The sequence below is a fragment of the Chenopodium album genome, chromosome 7 (genome assembly GCF_948465745.1).
Source record: "Chenopodium album chromosome 7, dcCheAlbu1.1, whole genome shotgun sequence".
In the NCBI taxonomy this organism is placed as follows: Eukaryota; Viridiplantae; Streptophyta; class Magnoliopsida; order Caryophyllales; family Amaranthaceae; genus Chenopodium; species Chenopodium album.
Window position 1 is genome coordinate 71,086,434 of NC_137840.1, and position 16,434 is coordinate 71,102,867.

The following is a 16,434-nucleotide window of genomic DNA, read 5'->3' on the forward strand; positions in this document are numbered from 1 at the left end:
AGATAGCTTGGTCCCGACCTTAATAAAAGACATAGTATAGTACTCGTAGTAGTTGTAACAAGAGAAGTATCTTTGTAAATTAAAGCGCCAAGTTTGAAATGCATTGCATGCAATGTAATTGTAATGTGACCACTTTAGCAAATTGATCAAGCCGATGTCAAGGCAGTAAAAAAGGGAAACTTAGTGGTACTGGCGGCCGGATTGTTACCGAGTAGATGAAAACATCATTTTTGTCTCATTGGTATTTTTATTATAACGAAATATGTTCGGATTAACCATTACAAAGGGACGTGTTCAAAGGGCCTGTTCTCTTCAGGAGCTTAATTTCAGTTCAGTTCAGCTTCAATCAGTTCAGTTCCTAATCTCCTTCTATCATAAACAATTCATTTCAGTTCAGTTCAGCTCCAATCAGTTCATCACAGTTCAGTATATCAGAACATGCCCATGTATGTCTAGATTCTAGACTCAAATTTTAATAATATGATTTAGTCAATTTATGTAATCAATAATTATTGATAACAAGACTTTAGGTGTAATTAATGATGATTGATACTTGATAGAGTATGCTAATATGTATAAACTAATTTTGGGATTCAACCATTTAAACTTTTTGTTAAGATGAACCTTTAACATGGTATCAATTATCAAGAGCTAGGGTCACAAAAGTCACGGGTTCAAATTAAATCTCATCTAGCGCCCTCCTTTCAAGTGGAAAATCTAGCATGATAGATTATAGAATTCAATTCAATAATGAGCTACAACCCTCTTAATATGAATTACCTGTACAGTTTAAGGAGGTAATTAATATATTTTTATCAATTGGTTGTAGCAGTTGCATCCCGAAAAGAACTGAATTTTCATAGTTGAAGACACTTTAATTTGTCTCAAAAACAATTGGTGATCAAAGTAGAACTAATTATCCCAAATTATCCAAAATTTTAGGCACATGATCCATCCATAAACACACATTTGGGCCAAGTTTGGTTAAGGATGGTGCTTAAGCCGGATCCTGGATAAAAGTTTGGAGATTGGCCAAATTAATTCTTCCTTAATTAACTTTCTATTCCTTATTGCTTATTCAGTTATGTTCCATTAATGTATGCCATTCTAAGATTAGTATTTCCTAGAAATTTGATTCTTTTTATATCCTAATGATCACATATATACACAAGTTCATTAACTTTCTCTTCATTTGTACTACGCATACATAGTATATTTTAATGGTCAAACTCATGCATATATACATGACATACATATATGTTAGATTTAAATGCGTCAATCATCTTGAAACAAAAAGAACAGTGGATCCTTTCATGACAATCTAGGTTATGCATTGGCCTAATAACAATAATGGACCCACGTGATTTATTTTTTAAAAGCATAATCTAGCTGCTTTAGGCTTCTTCTTCTTCTTCTTTTTTTTTTTTTTTTTTTCCTTCTCCCCCCCCCCCCAAGTTATTTGTTGTTGATCTTTTTTCATTGAAGTTGAAGGTAATAACTTAAATTGGCCCTTTACTATTCTTTTTATATTTTCAACAAGATTAGTTTCTTTTAGAATTGAGTTGAAAATCATGAATCATGTCCATTGCAATAATATAGGTAGAGCTGTCAAATGTTGACCCGACTTGAAATGCTGACTCAAACCCAATTATTAACTGACCCATCTGAACCCGAAAAAATGGTGACCCAAACCCGACCTGACCCGACATGAAACCAACCCTAGACCCTAGTTGACCCGAGTATGTTAGATCTGAACCCGAGCATGAACAGACCTGGAGATGACCCGACCCGAATGTAACCCGTAAATTATTGACCTGAACCGAACCCGACTCAAATCGAAATTGACCCAAACCCGTTTTAACCCGTCAAAACCCGAACTTAACCCGACTTGTTACTACCCCTACCTGAATTTAACCCGACCCGAATTTAACACAACCTATTACAAACCCGACCCGAAATCAACCCGACTTGTTATTGACTTGACCCAAATTCAACCCGACTTGTTATTGACTCGACCCGAATTTTACCAGACCTAATACTAACCCGACCCAAAAATTCAACCCGATCTGTTAATAACCCGACTCGAAATCAACACGACTTGTTATTGACCCGATTCAACCCAAATTGTTCCGAATCCGATTTCGAACAATTCACCTTAAATGCAATTAAGACCACCTTATCATCATTGATTAAAGCATTTTGTCTAGGGAGACCAAGTCGGTCCAGGCCAGCAAAAGAAAAGAGCATCATCCTCAAATTTAAGAGTTAAATATAGTATATATTTGTTGTATGGTCAAAGAAGATAATTATCTTCCTAAATTATAAACTATAGTTCCCTAGTATATCGTCATTATAGTCAAAGGAAATAATTAGCTTGACAAAATGATAATTATCTATTTATAGTGAGTTGAACCCGAATATGACCTGACTTGGAAATGACCCGACCTGATTGTAACCTGCAAATTATTGACTTGAACAAAACCCGACTTGAATCCGAGAATGACCCGACTTTGAAATAACCCGACCTGATTATAACCCGCAAATTATTGACTTGAACCGAAGCCGAATTGAACCCGAGAATGATCCGACTTGATTATAACCCGCAAATTATTGACTTGAATCAAACCCGACTCAAACTCGAGACTCGACCTGATTCTAACCTGCAAATTATTGACTTGAACCGAACCCGACTCAAACCCGAGAATTACCCTAATCCGTTTTAACCCGTGAAAACCCGAATTAAACCCGACCTATTGTTCACCCGACCCGAATGTTACCCAACCTGTTATTAACCCGACCTAAACCCGACCCAAACCCGACCCAAACCCGATAAGAAGTATGACCCGACGTGACCCGACTCAAGCATGACCCAACCCAAACCCGACCCGCATAGGTTATGGACCCGAACCGAGTTGACCCGACCCACTCTTATCGACCCAAACCCAACCCGTTTACCCGAATTGACAGCTCTACCCGAAACCTCCAAAATTTCTCAAAAAGTGTGGATATTAGCCTTCAATTTTTGAATTTTTTTTTGACTTTTTTCACCCAGAAATAAAAACTGCCAAAATGTTTACCATGGTCCCTAATACCCTCCGGGGGTCCAATTAGCTGGGTGGAACCATCCAATTTGCCTTTAAACAACCAATTTACCGATTTACAACTTGCACCGATTTCATTAACTCAAGCTTACCACGAACATTATTTATGACAGCATATAATGATCATATATGGATCCAAACGACATTATATGACCCCGAGATATATCCCCTACAATCTCAATGCTTTTCGACACCGGGCCCCGAAACCTCCAAAATTTCTCAAAAAACGTGGATATTAGCCTTCAATTTTGGAATTTTTTGACTTTTTTTTCACCTGGAAAATAAAATTGCCGAAATGTTTACCATGGTCCCTAATATCCTCTGGGAGTCCAATTAGCTGGGTGGAACCATCCAATTTGCCTTTAAACGACCAATTTACCAGTTTACAACTTGTACCGATTTCATTAACTCAAGCTTATTATGAACATTTATGACAACATATAATGATCATATTGAAGGAGTTATGTCTTCGTCGTGTGCAATTACCAGATATATAATTTGATCAAATTATGGAGATAATTAAGTTCGTACATTTGGGTCGTCGTTTTGCCATAGCTAGAGGTACTAACGATCTTTGGACTAGTGAAATAGCCCAAAGCCCAATTGGACGGATCCTATAAGGTCACACAAAGGGGCTAGATCGAGCATTAGAGGACGAGGCCCATCACGGGCCTCATCACTCTAGGTGGCCGGCCATGTAGTGGATTAGAAGGAGTTTTGGGCTTCGTGCCCTAGTCTAATTATAATGAGATTATAAATAGACTAGGTGCCTAGGTTTGCAGTAAGTAAGCAATTAACTGATCAGTGTGATCAAACCCTAATTAGCAAACACGAAACCCAACCTTCTCAAAGTCCTCTCTCTCTCACGGCTCTCTCCTCCTCCTAGGCGCCGGTGGTGTGTCGTGGTGGTGGTGGTTCGTGCGATGGTCGGTTGTCCATAAAGGTGGTGATCGCGGTTTTCCTCAATCACTCGACCAATCTAGTATTGGTGGACGGTTCGTTCGAATCTCGTGGACTAAGTAGAGGAGCAACGCTTGGGGCTCTATTCTCTCCCTGATTTGCCTGTCGAATAGCTTCGTGGAATTCACGCGTCAAAGGTATGATTATGTGTCTTGTGTGTTATGCATGTGATTCTTGGGATTGGTACTTGTTTGAATATGATTCATATTATTTCCGCTGCGTAGTACCTATAAACTCCTACACATATATGGATCCAAAAAGCATTAAATGACCCCGAGATGTATCCCCTACAATCTCAATGCTTTTCGACACCGAGCCCCGAAACATTCGAAATTTCTCAAAAAGCGTGGATATTAGACTTTAATTTTGGAATTTTTTGACTTTTTTTCGCCCGAATATAAAAATTGCAGAAATTTTTACCATAGTCCAAAATACCCTCCGGGAGTCCAATTGGGTGGGTGGAACCATCCAATTTGCCTTTAAACGACCAATTTACCGGTTTACAACTTACACCGATTTCATTAATTCAAGCCTACAACGAAAATTTATGACAACAAATAATGATTATATATGGTTCCAAACGACATTATATGGCCTCGAGATGTATTCCCTAGAATTTCAAGACTTTTCGACACAGGACCCCGAAACCTCTAAAATTTCTCAAAAAGCGTGGATATTAGCCTTTAATTTTTGAATTTTTTGACTTTTTTTCGCCCGGAAATAAAAAATAAATGTCGAAATGTTTACCATGGTCTCTAATACCCAGCGGGAGTCCAATTGGGTGGGTGGAACAATCCAATTTGCCTTTAAACGACCAATTTACCGGTTTAACACTTGCGCCGATTTCATTAACTCAAGCATACCACGAACATTTATGACAACATATAATGATCATATATGGTTCAAAACGGAATTATATGACCCCGAGATGTATCCCCTAAAATCTCAAGGATTTTCGACACTTGGCCTCGAAAACTTCAAAATTTCTCAAAAAGCATGGATATTAGCCTTCAATTTTTTATTTTATTTTTTTAATTTTTTTTTTTTAACTTTTTTTCGCTCGTAAATAAAAATTTCCGAAGTGTTTACCATGGTCCCTAATACCCTGCAGGAGTCCAATTGTGTGGGTGGAACCATCCAATTTGTCTTTAAACGACCTATTTACCGGTTTACAACTTGCAAAGATTTCATTAACTCAAGTCTACCACGAACATTTATGACAACATATAATGATCATATATGGTTCAAAACGACATTATATGACCCCGAGATGTATCCCCTAAAATCTCAAGGATTTTCGACATCAGCCTCGAAACCTTCAAATTTTCTCAAAAAATGTGGATATTAGTCTTCAATTTTTGAATTTTTGACTTTTTTTCGCCCGTAAATAAAAATTGCCGGAATGTTTACCTTGGTCCCTAATACTCTCTGGGAGTCCAATTATGTGGGCGGAACTATCCAATTTATCTTTAAACGGCCTATTTACCGGTTTACAACTTGCACCGATTTCATTTACTCAAGCCTAAACTGTCACGAACATTAATCACAACATATAATGATCATATATGGTTCCAAACAACATTATATGACTCGAGATGTAATCTTAAAATTTCAAGGCTTTTCGACAATGGGTCTCGAAATCTCTAAAAGTTCTCAACAAGCATGGATCTTAGACTTTAATTTTGGAATTTTTTTTTACTTTTATTTCGCAAATAAAAATTGCAGAAATGTTTACCGTGGTCCCTAATATCCTTCGGGAGTCTAATTGTATGGGTGGAACCATCCAATTTGCCTTTAAACAACCTATTTACCAGCTTACAACTTGCAAGGATTTCATTAACTCTAGTCTACCACGAAAATTTATGACAACAAGTAGTGATCATATATGGTTCCAAACGAAATTATATGACCCCGAGATGTATTCCCTGGAATCTCAAGACTTTTCGATACCGGGCCCCGAAACCTCCAAAATTTCTCAAAAAGCGTGGATATTAACCTTTCATTTTGAAATTTTTAGACTTTTTTTCGCCCGGAAATAATAATTTCCGAAACGTTTACCATGGTCCCTAATAACCTTCGGGAGTCCAATTGGATGGGTGGAACCATCCAATATTCCTTTAAACGGCCTATTTACTGGTTTATAACTTGCACGAATTTCATTAACTCAAGCCTACCACAAACATTTATGACAGCAAATAATGATCATATATGGTTCCAAACGTCATTAAATGACCCCGAGATGTATCACCTAGAATTTCAAGACTTTTCAACACCGGGCCCCGAATCCTCCAAAATTGCTCAAAAAGCGTAGATATTAGCCTTTAATTTTGAAATTTTTGACTTTTTTTCGCCTGGAAATAAATATTATTGCTAAAATATTTACCATGGTCCCTAATACAGTCTGGGAGTCCCACTGGGTGGGTGGAACCATCCAATTTGCCTTTAAACGACCAATTTACCGGTTTACAATTTGCACCGATTTCATTAACTCAAGCCTAACATGAACATTTATGACAACAAATAATGATCATATATGGTTCCAAACATCATTATATGACCCCGAGATGTATCCCCTAAAATTTCAAGACTTTTCGACACCGAGCCTCGAAACCTCCAAAATTCTCAAAAAGCGTGGATATTAGTCTTCAATTTTGGAATTTTTTGACCTTTTCCGCTAGGAATTAAAAATTGCCGAAATGTTTACCATGGTCCCTAATACCATCCGGGAGTACAATTGGGTGGGTGGAACCATCCAATTTGCCTTTGAATGACCAATTTATCGGTTTACAACTTGCACCGATTTCATTAATTCAAGCCTACCACGAACGTTTATGACAACTAATAATGATCATAAATGGTTCCAAATGGAATTATATGACCCTGAGATGTATCTCATAGTATTAAGAATTTTCGACACCGGGCCCCGAAACCTCCAAAAATTCTCAAAAAGCGTGGATATTAGCCTTTAATTTTGGAATTTTTTTGACTTTTTTTTTTGCCCATAAATAAAAATTGCCGAAATGTTTACCATGGTCCCTAATACCCTCCGGAATTCTAATTGGGTGTGTGGAACCATTCAATTTGCGTTTAAACGGCCAATTTACCGGTTTAGAACTTACACCAATTTATCGGTTTACAACGGCTAATTTAATTAACTTGCACCGAACTCGACTTGAACCAAAATTTACCCAAATCCGTTTTAACCCGTCTAAACCTGAATTTAACATGACTTATTACTAACCTGGCTTGAATTCAAACCGACCCGTTCCTAACCCGACCCGAATTTAACCCAACCTGTTACAAACGTGACCCTAAATCAACCCGAATGGTTATTGACCTGACCCAAATTCAATCTGACTTGTTATTGACCCGAACCAAATTTAAGCATACCTATTATTGACCCGATCTATTACTAACCCAAAAATTCAACCCAATGTGTTACTAATCCGACTCGAAATTAACACGACTTGTTATTGACCCGACTTAATTCAACCCAAATTGTTCCTGACCCGATTTCAAATCACCTCAAATGCAATTTAGACCACCTTATTATTGTTGATCAAATTATTTTGCCTTGGGAGACCAAGTCGGTCTAGGCCAGCAAAAGAAAGGATTTTCATCCTCAAATTTAAGAGTTAAATTTAGTTTATATTTGTTGTATGGTTAAAGGAGATAATTATCTTCCTAAATTATAGACTATAGTTCCCTAGTATAATGCCATATATATTATATTCAAAGGAAATAATTAGTTTGATAAAAATGATAATTGTCTATTTATAGTTAGTTGAACCCGAATATGACCTGACTTGGAAATGACCCGACCTGATTGTAACCTGCAAATTATTGACTTGAACATAACCCGACTTAAATCCGATAATGACCCGACTTGGAAATGACCCAACCTGATTATAACCCGCAAATTATTGACTGGAATCGAAACCGACTTGAACCCGAGAATGACCCAACCTGATTCTAACCTGTAAATTATTGACTTCAACCGAACCCGACTCGAACCCAAGAATTACCCTAACCCGTTTCAACCCGTGAAAACCCGAATTAAACCTGACCTATTGTTCACCCGACCCGAATGTAATCCGACCTGTTATTAACCCGACCTATACTCGACCCAAACCCGATAAGAAGTATGACCCGACGTGACCCGACTAAAGCATGACCCAACCCAAACCCGACCCGCATAGGTTATGAAATTAATGTGAATTGACCCAACCCGAGTTGACCCGACCCACTCTTATCCGACCCATTTACCCGAATTGACAGCTCTAAATACAAGTACAATATTCACTATTCATATCACCAATTTTGAGATTGAAAACTATGACCAAAAGCCTTAGATTATACGTGTAATATATAAAACTATTTTTTACAATTGTCAACCAAACAACACTTGTGTTACTACTCCCTCCGTTTTTAAATTCTTGCTCCACTTTCCTTTTTCGGCCGTTTTAAATACTTGCTCCGTTTCATTATTTGAAAAACTTTTACAATATTTAATTCATTTCTCTCACATTGTGGACCCAACATAAATTATATTTTATTAATTTCATATTCTCTCTCCTCTAATTCTCTCCACTACTTTTGCTTTTTACAATTTTTTATTCTTTCACCTATCTCACTACCTCCATATTCTATTACTTTCTCTAATTTCTCCTAAAACTCTGTGCATGGAGAAATGGAACAAGTATTTAAAAACAGAGGGAGTATTATATTAACCAAATCATACATTTTATTCATTCAGTTCAAAAAAATTATCACTAACTAAACAATAATTTCAAATTTTATATACCAAAAACCTTGATTACTGCTGTAGAATCATACTCATCACTCAAATTCTAATTCCAAAAGCTTATCACAATTAATAACTTCGTACATGGAACTGAAAGTGAATTCAAGGCTCACATCAAAAGTCTCTATCCCAAATTACCAATCACAATTCATTAAACTTAAACATTAAAGCAACCAAACTAATTTAATGCAACTGGCCCATAATTGGTTGTGTGAGCCCATACATTTAGAAGCCCTCAGCCCATAACCACAACCTAGGATTTATTGAAGGTGACAACAATATATTTTGGATTTTACAACAAAAATTTAGGTTTTGTGAGTTCTTACAATTAAACACGACAAGACAAGAAACAAGCTAAAATATTTATCACACATTCATACCCTGCCCCTTTAGGTTCGTTCTATTGGAGCCTGGGGTTATGCTTAGACTTGAGATTTATGTTATTTTGAGCATGATAAACTTTTATTACGATCTACTCAAAATTTTTTGACCTAGAGCATGGGTGTGACAAATTTTCCACCCTTGATACATAGACTTGCAATTAAGTGGGTTCAATTGTTCAAGCTAAGGGCCTGTTTCGATTTTCAGAAAACAACTTAACTGAACTGATTGGAGTTGAACTGAACTACACTGAATAGAGCTGAAATGAATTGTTTATGAGATAAGAAAATTAGGAACTGAACTGAACTGAAATTAAGCTGAACAGAACAGGCCCTTACACCTTATACCTTACAATGACAGTACCCCCCCCCCCCCCCCCCCCCACCCACCAAAAACCCATGCAGCAGCAACAAAAGTTTCTTTACCATAGAGCCGAATTGATACTCTTCTGGCAATAATAAAAGTTGTGTACTTTTCTTTTCTTACATATCACATTGCTATGATATGCTCCTTCATGCTTTAAAATACTGTAGTAATGGGGTAATTGCCCTACTTCTTTACCCAAAAAAATAAAGAAAAAAAAAGCCGAATCTTCGGTGATAGCATAATTTTCTTACAAGGCTTCTAGGGAAAAAAGAAGGCAGAAACAGATCTTTAATATCAGTGTGCTGACATCCACAAAAAAGCCTCAGTAAGGAGTAATTATGTTTCTTCCATCGACTTCGAGAGGAAGAGAAAGAGAACATATATTAATACAAGGTTAGACTTACATCTTAATTTACAGTGGAGGTTGAAGAGAAGGGGTAGAAACAGGTTACAACAGGAATTCGTAAACACGAATATATACAATTCACATTACAACAGTCAACAAAAACACAACACATGAGAAACTCTAGACACAGAAGATAAGCCTCAGACAGTCGGAACATGCATCAATAGCACAAACTATTCTTGCATATTTCCTTACAAAGATTATAAAAGCAGGTAAAATCTTAAGAAAGAAACCTAGTTAAGGATGAAACTCCTACCGAAAATAAATATTCTTCATAGGTCTCGATCACCATACTGCAGAATATAAAGAGCTTAACCGCATAGTTCCATATTTTGGTTGACAGCTTCTGGATGGTAATGCATAATCTCCTGCCACATGGATTCCCTGATCATTTCTTCGTCTAAATCTTCATCAATTTCGAGATCAATAGGGAATTGTGCAGGAGGGTTAGCTCGAGGGTCATACAAAGGAGACATGTATGGGTGTTGGAGAGCCTCAGTCACGCTAATTCTCTTTGTTGGATCAAAGACGAGCATCTTTTGCAGCAAGTCAATGGCTAAAGGATTGGCAGTTGGGTAAAGGCGAGACAAAGAAGCAGTAGGAGAATAAGGGAGTGATTTTATGAACCTTTTGGCCTTAGGATTGTCAATAAATTCAAGATCAGCATCTCTTTGGCTACCAAGGATGTTAACTATCAATTTTAGTTGGTTCAAACACTCGGTACCTGGGAACAATGGTTTACGACCAAGAAGTTCAGCAAAAATGCACCCAACAGACCACACATCAATAGAGGTTCCATACTTGTCACAGCACAACAGCAGTTCGGGAGCTCTGTACCAACGTGTCACCACATACTCGGTCATAAATTGACCTTTGCCACTACTTGTACGAGCCAATCCAAAGTCACAAATTTTTAGATCACAATTTGCATTTATAAGAAGGTTTCCAGGCTTCAAATCACGATGAAGGATGTTAGCCGAGTGGAGATACTTCAGACCTCTCAGCAACTGCATTAAAAAATGTATGCTAAAATTTGTCAAACAGCAAGCACATGTATTTACATCAATCTTAGCATTGAATGATATGACACAAACTGACTGATTTAGGAACAGATTCAATCCAAATTTATAAGTTCCATTTTATTTTTTTTCTTACGAAAAATTGCTCCCATTAATCTGAACTTTGCCTCGTCCGCCGAAAATAATCCCAACTTTCGTTTATTATCTATTGCACCCAACTTTAGGGGGTATTAATTTTCGTTGCACCCAAATGACCTGCAACCGGTAAATCAGGTAAACATTTCTAATTTTTTTTTTGGCACACGTGTCAACATGTAATTGGTTGAAAAAAATAGAAAAAAAAAATTAAAAACATAATTATAAAAAAAACAATAAAAATATTAAAAACATAATTAAAAAAAAAAAGTTTAAAACAAAAAAAAAAAAAAAAAGTAAAAAAAACGACCACCACCAGCAACCCCCCCAACCACCGCCAAACCCTAACCGTTCCCGTAGCCCCACCAAACACCGGCCGGCCGCCGCCATAAACCCATGAAAACGGCCGGCCGGAACCCCTAACTATTGAAAACCACCCCGCCAACAAAACCTACCCTGAAAATCGCACAATCCCACCCCAGAAACCACCATAACCACCACCCTGAAAATCGCACCTAGCCGCCGTAAACCCGTCGAAACCCCACACAGCCGCCGAAAATCCCACCCAGCTACCGATAAACCGCCGATAATCACCAACAACGTCATCCCAACATCCCTAACCAGCATGGGAGGGGGTTTTCGTGGGTGGGGGAGGGGATTTCGGGGGTGGGGGAGGGGGTTTTCGGGGGTGAGGGAAGGGAAGGGGTGGGTTTCGAGGGAGGGGGAGGGGTTTCCGGGGATGGGTGGTGGTTTCCGGCACCTGGGGAGGGGTTTTTCGGGGGTGGGGGTGGGGGTGTGGTGGCCGGCTGCTGGGTATGGGTGGTTTGTGGGGTTTTTATTTTTTATTTTTTGTTTTTTTTTTTTTTAAAAAAAAAAAAAAAAAAAATTTAAGCCAATCATACGTTGACACGTGGCTAGGTGACCTGCTACATCAGGTTAGATGACCTGTTGGGTGCAACGAAAATTAATACCCCCTAAAGTTGGGTGCAATAGATAATAAACGAAAGTTGGGATTATTTTCGGCGGACGAGGCAAAGTTCAGATTAATGGGAGCAATTTTTCCTTTTTCTTATTGCAATTTCTTTATTTTATACTACGTATTATTTTGTAGCTCTCTGTAAAATCACCCAAGAGAACACGTTTCTAAGGAATAGCATGATAGAAACTTTTCAGCAAATTAAAGCAAGATCTGGAATCATGCTAGCAGACTTTACACACAAGCAAACAAGTAAACGCAAAGTAGGATGAACAGAATCCATATGAACTAATATATGAAGTACTTGCAAGAAAATATTGCAATACACATATATGGTCAAACTACAGTAAGCCTATCATAGGAGTTTCCGGAAAAATTGCAATGAATTGCTTTGAGCATGAGGAATGTGAACTCAACAAGAACAAAGAGATCGAGAAGATATAGAGTATAGACTTATCATCATTAAGCTGTCCAAAAATGGAGTGAAGTTGTTACTTAGAAATTTATGGTAGTAGTAAATTTCATTGTAAAGCTCTGATGTTCGGGAACATTTGCATATGAACATAAGAAAGGATGGCTCAATGTGAACATGGAAAAAGGGATACAGTGATTAAAATACAAGAAACTCTACAAACAAGTAAAAGCATGCTTGGTTTATTAAAAACAAAAGTTCAAAGACTTCAAACACAGATTAGTACATTTAGATTGAAGGAAAGAAAAAGAAATTTGCGGCTTTCATAAAGATAAGCAAAGGTCCAACATAAAGATTATTTATAAAGATTTTATTTAAACTAGATTTCTTGAAGATTACTGCTTCTCAACTTCAGAATGCTTTCCCATATAGACTTCACAAAAGACAGCATTTTCTTTCTCAATTTCATAATGATCATCATTCCTTTCTTTAATAAAAAGGAAAAGAAGGCTAATAAAGAGGATCAATTGGAAAACAGAACAAAACATAATACATAACAGGATATAACAAATCCAAATCTATAAGTAAAAATAAGCAATGAAAGTTTTAAACTCGAGCATCTTGATAAAACAGAAAGCACCAATGAACACAAGAGTTCAGACAAATATGCTACAAGGCAACCACAGCCAAAAATCTAAATGATAATGCCAACAGACTCATGTTCTAATTATAGACAATAAAATTCATTAAATCTTCCCATAGAAACACAGACATAGAACAATTGTTGAATGCTACAATAACCAAGAAGTGACACCAAAAAATATACCTGAAACAAGAAGTACTGACAATGATCATTCGAGAGAGCCTGAGAAGACTTAATAATCTGATGAAGATCTGTGTCCATAAGTTCATAGACCAAATACACATCCTTGAAATTCTTTGGATGGGCTGGCAACATGACATCCTTTAAAGCAATCACATTATCATGCCTAAGGTGCCGAAGAAGTTTCAATTCGCGCAATGTCCTCAGTGCATCAACACGATTCTCAAAAGCGTTATGGATCTTCTTTATAGCAACTCTCTCATTCGTCTCTTTGTTTATGGACGAGCAAACAATTCCATATGCACCTCGACCAATTGGTTTAATGGGCACATACTTTGTGTCAATCTCAAACAAAGCTTGCCACATTGAATAGTAATGCTTCCCTGGGCATCTAACACCATTTGGAGGCTCAACTTGTGTTGCCATTACCTTCAAAGTCACAACTTATAAAATCAAGTAAAATTCGAAAAATTCATCATTCTTTTCTTGCAAAATTATCTTCATTAACAATTTAAGTACAATAAAATGGTAGATAAACGGTATTATTAAGCATAATCTACACTATTATCATAGATTAACACTAGTTAATTAATCATAAACTTCATAATCCAAATTATTTTCATATTAACATAAGTTAGTTATACATAAACATTACACTCCATTTTTTTGTCATAGATTAACAACTAGTTAATTGAAGCATTATAATTATAATCTAATCTAAATTCATAGATTAAGACAAGTTAACTAGACATGAACATTACAATCCAAACTGTTTTCATGGATCAATACTAGATAACTAAACAGAAAATCATGGCCCACATAACATTGAAACACATCAATCACATTAAGTACAAAAAGAGCATGTGAATAACGTTTCCATTTCCAAAAAAAAAAAAAAATCGAAGCAATGAAAATACATTAGCAAATTTTATGAACAACAAAAAAATTGTAATTAAATCTTCATACTATTAAATAGTTTCTAATATTTGAGCTTAACATAGTAGCGAAAAGATAAAACGATAAAAAAAAATAAAAATCGTCATTAGGTATTGTAGTTTATATAGTTTTTATTTATGATTGCAAACAATTTAAAGAAAAAAAAAATGAAAATTATTCATACCTTTGAATTAAAAACCCCAGAAAGAAAATTCAGTAAAATTGGCAGCAAATATAGATAGAAATTAGAATCAAAGCGTCGCTTTTATCATCAATCCCCAGAAAAATTGCATCCTCGAACTTACTCCAAATAGAAACATCTTCAAAATCCCACCTTTTTAATTCGACTTTTATTTTATCTTTATTCACCAAATTTCACTAAACCCACAAAAAAATCAAACTTTATTCTTTAAACCCAGCTAAAAAATCGATCAAAAGTTTGGAAATTTAGCAAGAACAAAGAGCAAAAAATGTCATCAATTGAGAAAAAAGAAAATTGATGAACAGATCTGAAGCAGGGGAATTGATAATTTGGAGGGAAAATTGGAAATTACAAAGTTGGTAATGATGAAATTGAGGAGAGAAAAAAGATAGAAAATGGGGATTATTGGATCAGATCCTCGATTAGAGAGATTATATTATTGCGTCACGATCAGTTGAACAGAGGAGAGAGAAATGATGGGAGAAGAAGGGGAGATGTTGCAGGAACAAAGAAAGAATGGATAGGTGACAAAATAGATCCATTATATCTTTTTTTTTTTTAAAAAAATCAGGATTTTTTTATTGTAACCTTTCTTCCCTAATTTTCTAAACTTAGCCCAGTTCTAATTTACTGGAATGAACTGTTCATAGAAAAAGAATTAGGAATTGAACAAATTGTAGTATAACTGAATTGAACTGAAATGAAATTAAACTGAAGAGAACACTCATAAAGATGTAAAAAAAAAATTAAAAATTTTGGAGAAATTTGATGTTTATAGCTAAAAGAGTTTAAGAAAACAGACCTTTAGACAACTAATTAAACTTTCAACTTAAATAACAATTTAGATCTCACACTCTTAGCATGCATTTGTTCAAAATATTGACACATTTTTAGGTTCATTAGTGTAACACTTGGACTTATTTAAGTTTAATTATCCACGATTAGACCTAATTAGCTTTAGAGTATTTTTTATTAAGGTGAAATAAAACCCATAACCCCACCCTTAACTTTTCATTCTATTTCCCATCAAAAACACAATGGAAAAAGTAAAAGAATTGGAATGAGTCCTTAAACATAGATTTAGTTAGCACCTCAAAATCAAAGATTATTTTTAGTAACTTAGCTTTTTACATGCTTGTCATTTGACTTATGATTTCAGCCAATTTAATTGTAAAAGTTTATGACATCAGACATCAAACATCAAGTATAAATTTCATTCACGAAATTACACTACAATTGAAATAATAAAGAAATCTATTTTTGATGTGTATTACCTAATGCAAATAAAGATTGATTTTCTAGTTGAAAAAGATAATCTAGATATTGGATTAAGAATAGAAAATCGTATAAAATCAGATATAAAGAACATGATTAGGATTGTTTGTTGAGCTTCCACTCTAAGGACGACAAATATAGCATTGGGATTGATTGTCTAAACTTCAACGCAATTAAGTCAAACTTTGAAATTGCAAATCTTATGAGAAATTCCTTAAAATGGAAGGAAGTAAAGTTTTTTTTTTTCTTTTTTTTACAAAGTAAAGTTTTTATTCTACAGTACAATAATAATTAAGTATTTATTTGGGAAAGAAAGGCTTTTGTGCTTTTAATCCGATACATCATACATGTGATTTACGCCAAGGGGATGTTGATGTTAGGTTCTTTTGTCGTAATTAATATCTCACTTTTTGAGGAACCTAACCAAGAATTTTAGAATATCCCCTTCATTTTGGGTCTACTATTTTATCTTTACTTGCCAAATATCTAACTATAAGTAATTTTTGTGGCCAATAATAATGTAATATTCTTCCTAAACAATTAAGAGCTTATTTAGAAATGCATGATAAAATCAAATAATTTTGCTTTATTTTATTTAAACTATCCATTTTTAGCTTACACGGGGTATATCATTGTGT

At 35.7% G+C, this 16,434-nt stretch overlaps 1 protein-coding gene across 1 annotated transcript; it reads right to left on the reverse strand.

Moving 5' to 3' along the window:
* Nucleotides 1-9,948: 9,948 nt before the first annotated feature.
* LOC145639395 (mitogen-activated protein kinase homolog NTF3-like) lies at nucleotides 9,949-15,032 on the reverse strand. Its single transcript, XM_081690628.1, has 3 exons — nucleotides 14,504-15,032; nucleotides 13,387-13,812; nucleotides 9,949-11,025 (listed from the first exon to the last, which is right to left on the reverse strand). The coding sequence occupies exons 2-3, from the start codon at nucleotides 13,807-13,809 to the stop codon at nucleotides 10,330-10,332; spliced, it is 1,119 nt and encodes a 372-aa protein (XP_081546754.1). The 5' UTR covers nucleotides 13,810-13,812; nucleotides 14,504-15,032; the 3' UTR covers nucleotides 9,949-10,329.
* Nucleotides 15,033-16,434: the final 1,402 nt, after the last annotated feature.